General features: G+C 32.8%; 1 protein-coding gene across 1 annotated transcript in view; it reads left to right on the plus strand.

Annotated features, from left to right (window-relative positions):
- Positions 1-4,474: 4,474 nt before the first annotated feature.
- LOC105619997 (matrix metalloproteinase-14) overlaps positions 4,475-14,724 on the plus strand; it is a 14,412-nt gene continuing 4,162 nt past the window's right edge. The window contains exons 1-8 of the mRNA XM_012201507.1: positions 4,475-4,592; positions 6,794-6,901; positions 9,643-9,797; positions 9,927-10,229; positions 10,323-10,461; positions 10,559-10,695; positions 10,973-11,293; positions 12,861-13,047. Of these exons, the coding sequence (XP_012056897.1) occupies positions 6,823-6,901; positions 9,643-9,797; positions 9,927-10,229; positions 10,323-10,461; positions 10,559-10,695; positions 10,973-11,293; positions 12,861-13,047 (1,321 nt within the window). The 5' untranslated portion in view covers positions 4,475-4,592; positions 6,794-6,822. The remainder of the gene's footprint in view (positions 4,593-6,793; positions 6,902-9,642; positions 9,798-9,926; positions 10,230-10,322; positions 10,462-10,558; positions 10,696-10,972; positions 11,294-12,860; positions 13,048-14,724) is intronic.

The raw sequence follows: 14,724 nt of genomic DNA on the forward strand, positions 1-14,724 counted from the left end.
TTAATACTTAATAAGTAATTTCCAGAATTAAATTGGCTAGTATTAAATTGGATTTTTGTAAGGGCAATATCCAAATCTACAAGATCAATAGTGCGCTACTCTCCTTGACGTAGACTTTACGCTTTCAAAAGAATATTATCGTGAATATCTACGTTCATTCCTTATACAACGGATTCAAGGTAACCCGGATATAAAACATTTCGTGCCTAACGAGTTCCACTATATAATTATAGCAACGACATACAAGAATTACAAGTTTTGTTAACATGAGATTTTTTTACGAAAAATGCATATGACGATAAAAAAATTTTCTACCATACTCAATTCGTTATGTTATAATAATTCATCGACAATAAAGTTATAAAAATTCATAGACAATAATGAAGATATTATAGATAAAATACACTTTACACCGCTTCGATGACGTAATTAGATAAACGATATATTTAATCGGTTTTTAAAAAGATTATAGGTATGATATAACTAGAAAAGAATGAAAGAAAATAATGAATTCTTGCTAATTGTTCGCAGACGGAATGATTATTCTTTAAATCTATGACACTTTTATTCCGTTTCTAAAACAATTTCTGTAATTCGTTTCTTAAAAAGAGAAGAAAAAAATTTTAAATAAAATTAAACTTGACAAATAACTTTGCGGTTTGTAAGCGGTTCGTTCTTTGTAATGATACATGTCATGAAGAGATCATCTATTCTGAACTCTTGGACTTGTCAGCGGACTATTCTGATGTGCGGTCATAAAATATAATTGTAACCAAGGTTTCAACCAATGCATTGTGCATCTTTCCGCACGTATATTTCCGGTTACACAAGGAACATCCGGATAATCATAGCGTGCATGTGCCTTCCGTGCTCAAAACCTATAATTGTGTTTACCTTATGCTTAGTTACCAAGCCGCTACAATTTATTCAAAATTCAATAAACAACATTTGAATATTTGCCAGTATAAAGACGCACGTATTCATATACTCACTTATCTTTATATTTCGTACATTTTTATAGTTTCGTGTACGTTTTGCGATATACGCATACGCGCGCGCACACACATTAGCGACAGTCATCTCGATACTTCATCCACTCGCAATTAATTGAAGGCAATCCCCATTGTCAATGTCTGCCGATCGATGATCAGCATCCACTAAGAAGACCTTGAATTCCAGCGACACCTTCTACCGGCGCGAGCGACGATGGTGCAGTGCTGAGTCAAGTCATGATCGGATATACGTGGAAAACCACTTGGCTGATTCAGTCGTAGGATAGCGCACACATTGGATTCTACACATTTAAATATATATTCATATATACAAAGAGAATATACACAAACATATATATTAATGTAGAGAGAGGGGAGAGAACCGTGTCCACGCATATGACACACGCACATGTGGGCACACTTCACTCTCTTACGTTCATTCATAAAAATTTCAACCTTCGCGGAAGAAGTTGACTTGTCTGGAATTACGAAATTTGTGACTGAGCACTGATTCATCTCATTTACATTCAACCGGAAGGAAGGAAGTGTAATGGCCACAAAATTAAACGTTAATATTTATCCTGATGAAATACCACTCATAGGCTTAGGAAAATAAATTCTTATCAATGAGAGATATGATTATGGAAATTCCATAAATTCACATTTCTCTCTCTTTCTCTGTCTTTCTCTTAATCTTCTCCTCAATTCTCTGTGATTGGAGCATCAGCTAGATTTTCTTCATTTGTATTCTTTCTTTGAATTATTTCGTTTTATTTTACTAGTAATTATTATCTTTATATTCTTTTTAGTTTTCTCTCTATTTTTTATTATTTCTCTATTTTTATATATAGAAGCAATATTCTTTATAATGATGGTCTTTTTTATGTTCGTGGCATTGCAAATTTGAAAGCTTATTGCGTTTGAGAGGATATTATCTCAGAATGCAAAATAACAATTCATTCGTTTTTTCTTCACACACACACACACACACACACACACACACACGCGCGCGCGCGCGCGCGCGCGCGCGCATACACGTTATGTATTTTTTTCCGCTACAAAATTTAATAACGAATTTTTATTAATGTAAACATTGATGAAAAATTGATTGATGAAAAATTGTATTGTGATATAACGATTATACTGCATTTATAATACGACAAAAATAGTTATTATGACTATTAACTTCAAAATATATGTTTACAAAAGTCGAATTTTTGTCATAATGTATGAATCAGCATTCCAAGGCTATGCTCGGAAACTTTGCTATCAAGGGATGCATCGGATTACTATTGCGAAAATATTCGAATGAATGTACCCTTTATGCGTTTTTCTCTTTGCAAAGGCATGACTCACTTTGCAACTTCGCAATTACACAGATCACCTTTTATTGCCGATCCAGTTTTTTTTTAGAATAACAAAGTTCAATCAAAGTTTCATTTTTAAATAATTTTTACTTCACTCGAGATAAAGTATTATAATTAATCACAGCAAATCATATCTTTCCTTAAAGATTCTTGGCGCGTAATTCGGAAATAAAGTAAAAGTTTATTCTCAATAATACATGACGCGAATATAACGCATAAGAAGATAAACATGTAAATCTCCCGTCTTCCTTCGTATAATTTAGCAATACGTGATATCCTGATCGTGCGATTTACCGATAGAATATTAATCAGGATATAAGTGTGCATAAGTGTTGTTAAATAACAGTAAATTCCGTAGTCGGTTAGGTCAGTCTCCTCGGTCATTGCTTGTCTAATTCGCCTAAATCTAGAAACATGAGGTACTTCGATAATTCTCGCGTGACTTACGTCGGACTCCTTTGCGCAATAGTAATTTGCGACGATTGTCAGATTCTTTGCTCGAGTGTTCTCGACATCATATAAAAGTTCCCTTACATAAAGTACTACAATTTTCATTTTAACAATCTCAAAAATACAAATCCAACCAGAACCAATATTAAGTGCTCTGCGAATTCAAATTCTTTTTAAATAACAAATTAATTAGACGTTTCGATTTCTCCCTTTTGAATAAAGAGAATGATAATGCCAATTTCCTTTGCTGATTCAATCTTTAGAGCCTTTTTTTTCAATTTTAAATTTTTAATTATTGTTCAATAATTAACAAAAAATAAAAATGTCCGAAATTCTATTGGCGTTTGCACTTTTAATATTCTCTAGTGCCTTTTATTATTCTTGTTTTAACAATCTCCTCTTGGTTTTTTTTAAATTTATTTTTTAATTAAAATTTTTTTAAAATTTAATGTTATTCGAATTAACGAATATATCCTTATGTTTTCTTTAAATATCTGTTAAATATCTCGAATTTGTGTGTAACAAATGCACGTAAGAATTAAGAATACACGTACTTTCGTGCAGTGATCCGAGGGTAAGAACAAAATCAATACAGTTCGGAGGTAACTCCGAAAGAATGCACGCGAAGGCAAATTGATTGGCCAACCCTCCACGCAACGGTATTATCCTACTACATTAGAAACGATTGCTTGTCAAGATCGCCATTTTACGTGAATCTAGAACGCGTGAGAGGAGACAGCGCTTTCCGCCCAATATAAAGGGATGAGTCATTCTTAAAGAGGTAATTTGCACTTCGAACGTAACGTCATCCGAATTGGCTCTAATGATGATCTTCTGCGGGTCGTATCATTCTTGCGACACGCGCTTCTTCTTATGCGAGAAGAGCACGTCTTGTATAACATTAGATCAGTATATTTTAAATGAATTAGAAATATGTCACGTATAATTAGCATTCGCACGTTGTCAAACGATAAGCGATGAGTGTATTGGTAAAAATCGAAGACTTGGGCACAAAATTGTGCGACGGTGCGACAGGGACATTTTCCTGCGCATAATTATACGCAAACGATCGAAATAGGACTGACAAACAATTACCGGAGGACGTTGATAAATTTACACGCGGATAAGGAAAGGTCTCCTATATGTAGTTATTCACTTTCATAGAACAAAGCTCGTAAAACAACGTCAATGTTACATTATGATACCAAACTTAAAAACTAGTTCTTTCCGGAATGACACGAAAACTTTTTGTCTGCAAAATAAAATTGTCGGTTTCGCGACAAAATATCTTAATTTCGAGTCAATAAGAAAATAACGATACTTGGTTCACCAAAATATTGAGAAAACTATTCGAATGTGATCTTACGGATTCTTCAAATTCAAGTAAAATATGGATCACAAAGGGCAAGTGAAAATACAACGTTGTCGACGGTATGCAAAATAATAAATTACAGATGCTTATTATTCCCTTATTCCATCAGTTAATATAATTAATACGACTCACTTTGGAATTCTCCTCAACAAATACAGACTCAATAATCTTCCTTTGGATGTTTGAGTACTATCAAATTTACAGATTTACAAATTGAGAAAAGTTGAATGATATCTATGTATAAGATGTACATACGTTGCATTAAAGAGTGTTTTTAAAAATTACAGAATTACCTAGCGCAATATGGATATTTGCCGCCGATAAATCCGGAAAATGGTGCTTTTTTAAGCGAGGATAAGCTGACGGCAGCGATAGAAGAATTCCAAGCATTCGCTGGTCTTAATATAACAGGTATGTTAAATTTTATTTATTTCTCCAAACTTATTTTTAAATACATTGCATATTATATACATATATATATATATATATATATATGTGTGTATATAATATGCAATGTATTTAAATTATATATATATATATATATATTGTGTGTGTGTGTGTGTGTGTGTGTGTGTGGTGTGTGTGTGTGTGTGTGTGTGTGTGTGTGTGTGTGTGTGTGTGTGTGTGTGTGTGTGTGTGTACATTATATCATGTAAATTATATCATGTGCTAGACACACAGTAAACAAGAATGGATTGAAATGAATTGAAACAGATTCAGATTTTCAGAAGTACACATTCAAACGTTAAACTGAATCTTTTTCAATGTACTTTTATTCATTTATAAAAATTGAACATTTCTTGCCTTTTTAATCTAAAAGAAATTCCAATTTTTTGAGTGCATTGAGAATATTGCTAAATTCAAAATTCTGAATAGGAAATACAGTTTTTTAATTCGATTGAATCTTAAAAAAAGTAAAAACGGACTATGAATGATACTAAAATACATATTCGGATGATTCAAATGGCTTAAAATTTCAATCCATTTTAATCCATTCTTGTCTATTGCGTATGTATACTTACTAGATGTACTTGAGTTTTTATCTAATATTATCAAATTCTAACAAATAATGGTGATTCATATGGAAAATTACGGAGAATCAGTTTACTCAATGCTGCACGCGTGTGATTTAAAAAAAGGAAAACGCAAAACATAAAATTTTCCATGTTTATGTATATGAAGAGACACATAAAATGTCAAACCGCTTGAGGAACGATAACAGCGATCCCCTGTCAGTGCCTTCCCTGTCGATTTAAACTATTAATGATAATGAATAGTGATGATTCAGGGATTCGGTGAAACGCAACCGAACTCAATCTGATGCTTCAATCAATGAGTCATATTACTGTAGTGTCATATTAGTATAATGGTCTTGCAAATAATAATTTTGAAAAATACGTAACAAAAGTTTTAAAGTCGTAAAAAGTTGTCTTGCAATCATGATTAATAATTATACGCACTTTCTCATAGCGTCAAGTTAATGTTGTAAATAAATAAATATAGAAATCATATAAAAAAGTTTGAAGAAATAATAGAAAAGATCAACAAGCAAGTTTCGTCGGTCATATATTATAGTGTGATGTTATATACGAGAGTCCATGAACAGGGCGAAACAGTAGAATCCAGTGAAGTAATAGAATCCAATAAAAACCGAAGGTGAACGGAAGAGTGATCTAACTGTAAAATTGTAGGCCATCGGTGGTGGCATTATTCGAGATGAAACGTGTTTATCGGCCATAATCTGCGTCGTTAACGTATTTGCAACTACTGATGAACGTAACTCTCAAAAAGAAATTCAATGAAAATGTATACACAAATCATATGACTTTTACTTAAATTTTTATTATTATTTTTTGTCTAACTGTTATTACGATTGTTATTACTCATTCGGGCGTGTTCATCGCAACAAGATTTTTTTCATGTTAAAGGAAAGAGAGGAAATTTAATAAACAATATTAAATTTGATAAAATATGAACAGCATGCATTAATAGAACTAGAGTTACTAAATGAAAAGTACAATAATTAAAATTAAAATTTTCAGAATTATTCTTTATGATACAAAATATATCATGAAATTCTCGCAAGATTGAAACAATATATAATAATTTTTATTCGTTGCATCGTTGCCGGTGTGCTCCGGCAACCTTTGCACGCCGGCAACGATGAATCTGTAAATGTCGAATCGCGTGACCGCGATGGAAAATAGTGGTAGCGTATGCACAGGTACTCCCGCATACTACATTATGTACTATATTATGTGTACTGTATATTATGCATGCATGAGAAATTAATACATACACAGGGTGCGAGAAATACATATACGCGTATACGCGTGCACATAAAAGGGCATAGATGTACTTAACAAATATTTTACACCCTCCGCTTCGCATCGACATTGTTAAACTGTACTCTAACAATCAATATACGCGAAAATCGGAATATATACAATAATTATTTTTATCACGCGATTATATTTAAAGGATGATAAAAGGCAATAAAATGCAAGGTATTTTTGTGAAGACCATTTGAGTATCCTCGATTTTACAAGAATAAATAATTTTACGACAATAAATAATAATTCGTAAATTTATCTCGATATTTTTTATTACAGGTGAATTAAATGAAGAAACTGCTAAGCTTATGGCTACACCAAGATGCGGTGTTAAAGATAAAGTTGGACCAGCTGCCGATGGAAGATCAAAGAGATACGCTCTTCAAGGTAAAATAATAAAATAGTCGATGTATAAAACTTTTAATCGAAAATTCAATAGATTTCATCACTTTGCGCGACTAATCAATAATTGACAAATTGAAAAAAGTTTAATGCAATCGAGAGTGTAAACGTAACCACGAGACGTGACACAACTTTTTTTTTGATCGATCACGATCGATTATCTAATCGCGACGCGGGCATTCTCTCGAAATTCGAAGAAAATCTATAACGTAAAATATAATGTCGTAAAACGGAAAGTTGGCTACGTTAACACATAGATCACATCAACGATCCACGTAAACACGTACTAATAATAAAATAACAAAGGAATACATATAGGATGTGTTCTATTTGGTGCTTGCAACATTCGCAAGCATTACTTGTTTAACGTTTAATAAATAACAAGAAATGAAATGATTCCATGAATTCCGTTGCGTCAAATGGAACGCATTCATAGTAAATATAAATTATTTAGTACATTGCAGTCTTTTACGATGACTTTTACGATGAATCGCGCCATTTCGACTTCCCGTTGTCTCGTTACTACTATGTGGTATAGTCAGATTGATATAAAGTCAGTCACCTTAAACGGGTCACGTGGATCTATATCACGATAACAGTCTATCGGATGTGCTAAATGCATTTTAAATCAGCTACATGAATTCGCTCGAATCAACTGTTGCATTTCGCATCCACTATGCAATTTAACGATAAAGCTACGATTGGTTAATGAATCGACGAGATTCTCTTTTGATAAGAAGAATATCTCATCAAATCAAATTTTGAAGTCTTTGTATTTAAATAGATAATAATGTTTTTGTATTTAATTAATCTGTCTCTTTGTATTCAATTAGTATATCTTTTTCATTGTCAGATATATATTTATAATCTTGTTATATATACTGACATAGATTTTCTAAAGAAATATTCTCTTATTTCTCAGAAATTAATTGCTGCATTTTATTAATATTAACACAAAAACATGATTTGTTTAGATGATTAAAGAAGCAAAAACTAATTTATATATTTGTGGCTTGTTTTTTATACAAAATTTTTTTGCAAATTACATAGCTTAAACAATAGTAGTTATATTATTGATAATATTACATCTTTTATATATTTATTTTTTTTAATCAGTTTTATTTATATTTTTTCTTTCTATTTTTTTTCACGGTTTTAAATACAAAATCACGGAGTGCAGCGTAAACTGGCACACCTATCTGAAACAACTCATAAGCTAACTTAATCTTTATAGTATTGCGTTATAGTGTCAAATAGTCTTTATCAGGAGCTGAAGACAATATTATGGAAAAATTCTCCAAAAAAAAAAAAACTTTAAGCGTTACATGGTTTGCGTTTTGCAGAAACGCAGAACAGTACAAAGTATGTATATAAATCAATAAAAATCGTTTTATATAAATGAAAAGATTCTAGAAAATCTTATATGTATACATTCACTTGTAGGTATGTTTTACAGATGACTTCAGTAAAAATAAAAGAATAGGAATATGTGACATTACTGTCTACTATATCAGTTTTGGAGTCTATTTTGTCAAGCACTCTTTTTGCTTATCTTATCAAAAAAATTATTGCAAAATTGCAAACAGTATTATAAAAATTGCTATATTCTCTTTACTAGAAAATACTTTCTAATGTTTTTATATTTATGTTTCTAAAACATTTTTATTTTTGGCTTTTATTTAAGAAATATCGTGCTGTGAAATATTTGAAAACAGGATGATATGTCGATATCGACTTTCCTCTATATATTCATATTTACATTTATATACGATCGTCTCGCTAAAAAATGCTCGATATTCTGTTTTTTATTGTTGCTTTATCACTTTCTGAACTAGTACACACAGTGCAATAAGTTGAAGTGAAACAAATATACGTTTGTTTCATTTTAACTTATTGCATTGGTTCAGAGCGCAACAGTAAAAAACAGATCTCTTGATTCATTGATTCGTATATGAATGTTCTAATCGTTTGGTCATGTCGCATTGAAAATAAAAAAGACCAACAAAGACATTCTTATGCACGACTATCGACAGAATAATAAAGCGATCGCAGTTTCACACGGGTTAACCATGACTTTGAACCCAAGCACGTGCGTTTCATGTTTCAGTGAACTCTTGGTGCTAAGTTCGGCCATGCGTGCATCCTACGGAATGTCAGTTGCACACAGTCGAAATTTAACTCAATGATAATCCGATGTAACTATGTGCTACATTCTTTCATTTTATTCTTTCATCTCATAATGACGAACAGATCGTTACGTAAGAGTCATACGAGATGCGCGATATAATTATAGTATACGCGCAACTGTTGCATAAATCGTAATTCTATAACCGTAATGAGCACGTAACACGCAAGCCGTGATTTTTATTCTTACGAGTAATAAACAATTTACCACTACGATACAATAACGACGTAACAGCTAGGTATACTTATAGCAGATTCGTAGCATCGAATATATAAATATATATCAATATAAATATATATATTGGAACATCACGCGTGTATCGCAAGTGGATTCCTACAATATAGACTCGTGTTGTGCATCGGTTGGTGCGTAACGGACATGCATACGTTAATAGCCACGGAAAATGAATTAACGATCTTAACATGTGTGTGTGGGTGTGTGTACGCACGGATAAACGAGAATGCATCGCAATATTTTTAAACAAAGCAAACATTCTCTCGCGCTTCTCCACGCGTCTCATGTATAAAATACTTTATCGTAGGGTCCAGATGGCGTACGAAGAATCTAACGTACAAAATTAGCAAGTACCCAACTGGTCTTAACAAACAGGAAGTAGAAAAGGAAATAGCGAACGCATTCTCTGTTTGGACGGGTGAAACTGATCTGACATTTACCCGCAAGACAGGACACGAAAATGTAAGGCCCATATAGTCAAGATATATGTATGCTTATGTAACCAACTGACGCAGATCGATTGTTAAAAATTAAAGAGATAAAAATATTATTATACATTAATAAAATACTAAACAAAAGTAATTCGTTTAGGTTCATATCGATATCAGATTCGAAGTAGGTGAGCACGGCGATGGTGATCCTTTCGATGGACCTGGTGGCACCTTAGCACACGCATATTTTCCCGTATACGGTGGTGATGCTCACTTCGACGACGCTGAACGATGGACCATCAGAAGCTACCGCGGTACCAATCTCTTTCAAGTTGCGGCTCATGAATTCGGGCACTCGCTCGGTTTAAGTCACAGTGATGTCAAAAGTGCTCTGATGGCACCCTTTTACCGCGGCTACGATCCACATTTTACTCTAGATCAAGATGATGTTAGCGCGATTCAGGTAACGTCCGAAAGACTGAAACTTTCTATTACCAGTTACATTCGTAATTTTGGATGTAGTGTGTCTCGAGTAGCTAATACTAAATCATTTCAGGCTCTATATGGCACGAAAACTAAATCGCCACGAGGATCGCGACCTCCGCCGCCTGCCGAAGAAGATCCTGAATTGTGTAAAGATCCAAAGATCGATGCAATGTTCAACACGAAAGACGGCGAGATAATTGCGTTCAAGGGTACGTACACTTCGGAGTTGTAATCTTCCATTAGTATTTGGATTCTGCCAAAGATGACAAAGCAAGAATACTGAAGCTATTATTATGAAACTTTCAGGAAAACATTATTGGAAATTAACAGACGACGGTGTGGCCAGCGGTTATCCTAGACGTATTAGTAGCACATGGAAGGAACTTCCATCAAATATAGACGCTGCGTTTACATACAGGAATGGCAAAACTTATTTCTTTAAGGTAATTGTTCACTTGAACAAATGAGCAAAATCCAAAATTGATTTGGCTCCTTTTACTTTATACTGTAGGTCAGTATTTATTCCTCTACTAGAACTTTCTTTCTCGCTTCCGTCAAATATCAAACATATACCTATTCCACTTTATGTTCTACAACTGGTTATAGAACTACACTTTATGTTATACACTGGTTCAGCTATAGAAAACAGACTTTATGTCGACATTGATCAATATGCAAATTTCATTCACTATAATTGACACTGCAATTATTTTACTTTAGGGCACGCAATACTGGAGGTATATTAATACGACTATGGACGGTGATTACCCGAAGGAAATTAGCGATGGTTTTACTGGCATTCCTGATAACATCGATGCGGCTACCGTATGGACTGGAAATGGCAAGATTTATTTCTACAAGGGTGCAAAATTCTGGCGCTTCGATCCAGCGTCGAAGCCACCAGTGAGAAGTAGCTACCCTAAACTCATCCAAAATTGGGAAGGCATACCGAATCACATCAACGCGGCAGTAACATATAAGGGCTATACATATTTCTTCCAAGATAACGCCTACTATCGATTCAACGACCGATTATTCAAGGTAAGCACGAGTTAGTTTTTAAATTAATTTTTTGTTCGTAGCAACACTGCATATAGCAATATCATTGGAAAATACACCAGCGCAATGGAGTTTGTAACGTTACATAATAACACGCGCGTTCTTGGTCTCTGTCTCGTGTTACGTCCCAAATTACGGAATATATCGTTACATATACTCTTTAAGTTCTTTAAAGTGGAATCTCACTCTCAAGAGTAAATTGAGCCAGTTTTTGAAACAAATTTCAATTTTCAATCTCTAAAAGTGAGATTTCACTCTTCATAATGAAATTCACTCCAAAGATGAATCTACACGGTGAATAATACTGTCAGTATTAACAAATATTGACAATATTATTGATGGATTGACGTAAATTTGGATTTTGATTCTCGAGCATCATCTTTATTAGGATCCGTGTCACAGTATATTACAATGCAATAGATAATGTACGTAAAATTAAAGTAAAATATATTGTCAATAATATTGATCATATAAAATTGTAAAAATATTAATGCATATCTTTTAGCATTACTGATTCAATATTACTAATCAGTATTATACCGTATAGAATCACCTTTAAACAAAGTGGGTTTTTGTGTTACGAGCAAAATTCGCAGTGGGCAATACCCGAGTTGCCTGCTGTATAATGTAGACATTGCCTGGGCCGTGCATAGAAAAAAGGGTATTCTTTAAATCAACCATAATATACTCATATGTAAGCAAAAATATTGTAATCTTTCAAAAATATTAATTTTGATTTAATTAAATTTCTTTTGATGCAAGTATTACTTTGCATTTAATTCAAGACTTACTCAATTAAAAATCTTATATTGTTTTATAATATCAATACAAAATTCAATCAAATCAAGACTAAAATCTTTAAAGCAAGATTATAATATTTTTGCTTATATAGTATAAGTATATTATGATTGATTTAAGAATATTCTTTTTTCTGTATGTTAACATTGCCCAACGCTCAAAAAAATATTCTGCCATTTAGCGGTTCTGTGTTAATGTCAGAGGATTTTCTATTTATATATGACCTCAAGAGGATACTCTACAAAATAAAGGAATTTTGTATAACCATAAAGTACTGGATTTAAAATTGCAATTCTCGCAATCATCCTAGAAGGATGTCATGCACGCGTACTATAGCACGTAAATGACAAACTTCTAACAAATAAGCGTGCCACTAGTATTTTGTATATCCTCTTATTTTAAAAGACTATTTGAGTTATTATAATAGAATTTTCTATAGAAGAATTTATTTATTTTTGATCATAGCTCATGTGTTCTCATTTTTATAGACGAATACGTGTTATAAATACGCACTTGATTAATGCAAGATTAATGTAAGATTTTTTGCTTAAAGGAAATGCTAAGAGGAATTCCTTATCGGCAGAATATTTTTTTTAGGTGAACGCGATTGGGTTGGGCAATGCCAACACTGCTCATTTGCGGACTTTGCGTAATAGATATATATATGTAGAGAAATAAGAATATATCATATTATATAAATTTATAAAAATATATCATATTATATAAAACAATTATCTCTCTGGTTTATCAGGTTGATGATGCTAATCCTGCCTTCCCGAGATCAACAGCGTACTGGTGGTTTGGGTGCAAGTCTGCTAACAAAGGGACATTAGGTAATGATCGCTGGCCATTCGCATTTGCCAGTAATCTGGACGTGGCTGATACATACGACGATTACGGTAATCTTGACAGCGTTGGTGACATCATTCTAGACGCAGGTACAAAATCTCTATCGAATCCTGCCTACCCTCGACTAAACTTAAAGATATCCATTGTCCGCGACAATACTTATCCTAAATCGAATGTCTCTTGAAGTAAATATCTCGAAGAATAGCTCTTCATTTTTTAATTAATTCATAAAGTTAATTTCAGACTCTTCCGTATTCTATCATAGATTTTATTCTTCGGCTTTTATGGACACGTGCGTCGAGAGTAATTACTGTCACTGTACTTATATTAGTTGTCATTACACCGTCATAATAAGAATGTTCCTAGAACAACGAGATGAATAAATTTCCATGAATTTACATGAATTGCGCTTCCTTTAAATTAATACTTTGGAAAATCGCGACAGTGGATACCTGGTATTCTGTGCTTTGCTCTGTTCTAATTCACTGAAAATAATCAACGTGGAAACAAATAATCCCCTTGGCATGAAGGCAGGCAGGAAATGCGATATTAAAAACTTTGGTGTCTCTTATACCTGGCTATGATACTGGGGCTACTTTGCGTGAAAAAGACACGTGCATGCAATACTTACAAACAAACAAGAAAAAAAAATCAGGTTTAATTCTTTAACACTTAATACAAAGTTTAGATAGAATAAAATTAAAATAAACTGGTAGATTCGCGAGTTAAATTATCGTTGTAACGTTGTAACATATCCTGAGATATTACGAGCATGACAATTCAAAATGACTCTTTCGTATTTTATCGAGTCACAAATCTCTAAAATCGGATATGACACAACGCAAATATTCATGTACATAACGAAACATATTTTGAACATTACTAAACGTATCATAATTCAAGCTGTCGACAGGGAAGTTACGAAATTAGGTAACTGAAACATAGTAATGCTTGCACGATTCGTCTGTACGCATAGAAACGGTAATGCTATTATTTTGGCAACCTTTCTATTGCCTATTCACATCACTAACCAAGCATACTCAAAATTGCAAATTAAATAATCACATTATTATATTAATTTTGTATTCGATAGAACTAGATTAACATTTAGTGCATATAAAACATTAATTTATTAACATCATAATATTATCATTTGTTAACTTTAATGTTGCACACAATTTTAAACATCTAATCGCTATAATTATATTGTAATTGTAACATCGCGTATACAAACTCGCGAATTGAAGATTTTTCGTTTTGACAATTCGTCAAATTCATTTCATGGCTTATATCGATTTTTTATCGAAAAAGCTAATAAGTTCACTTATTATCATTTATCGATAAATCTGCTGTACATTAAAGCCCAGAGTATTTATTAGCCAGGCGATGGATGAGAACAAAGTATTTGATTTCTGAGAACTTCAACATCGAAAAGTAAATGGTGATAGATAGCGCGAAAGGTCGCCGTATATCATCGTTGCCGCATCCAGTTTGACAAGACAAAAGTAAATATATACCTTAGAAATAAGAATCTTTTTTTACGTTCTCTTTCTTGTTCTTGTTTTTCGCTTACACGGACGGCTTTCATTCGTTATAGCACATTACGGTTATGGTTCGCGTCGACTATTTATGCCTCTTTTGTTTCTTTACGCGTATTCTATCTCTATTTTCGATTTCCCCTAGAGTGACTTTTATTATTAATACAATAAAAATATTGTATATGATATATATATATATATATATATATATATATATATATATAATAA

The sequence above is a fragment of the Atta cephalotes genome (genome assembly GCF_000143395.1).
Source record: "Atta cephalotes unplaced genomic scaffold scaffold00023, whole genome shotgun sequence".
NCBI classification, from domain to species: Eukaryota; Metazoa; Arthropoda; class Insecta; order Hymenoptera; family Formicidae; genus Atta; species Atta cephalotes.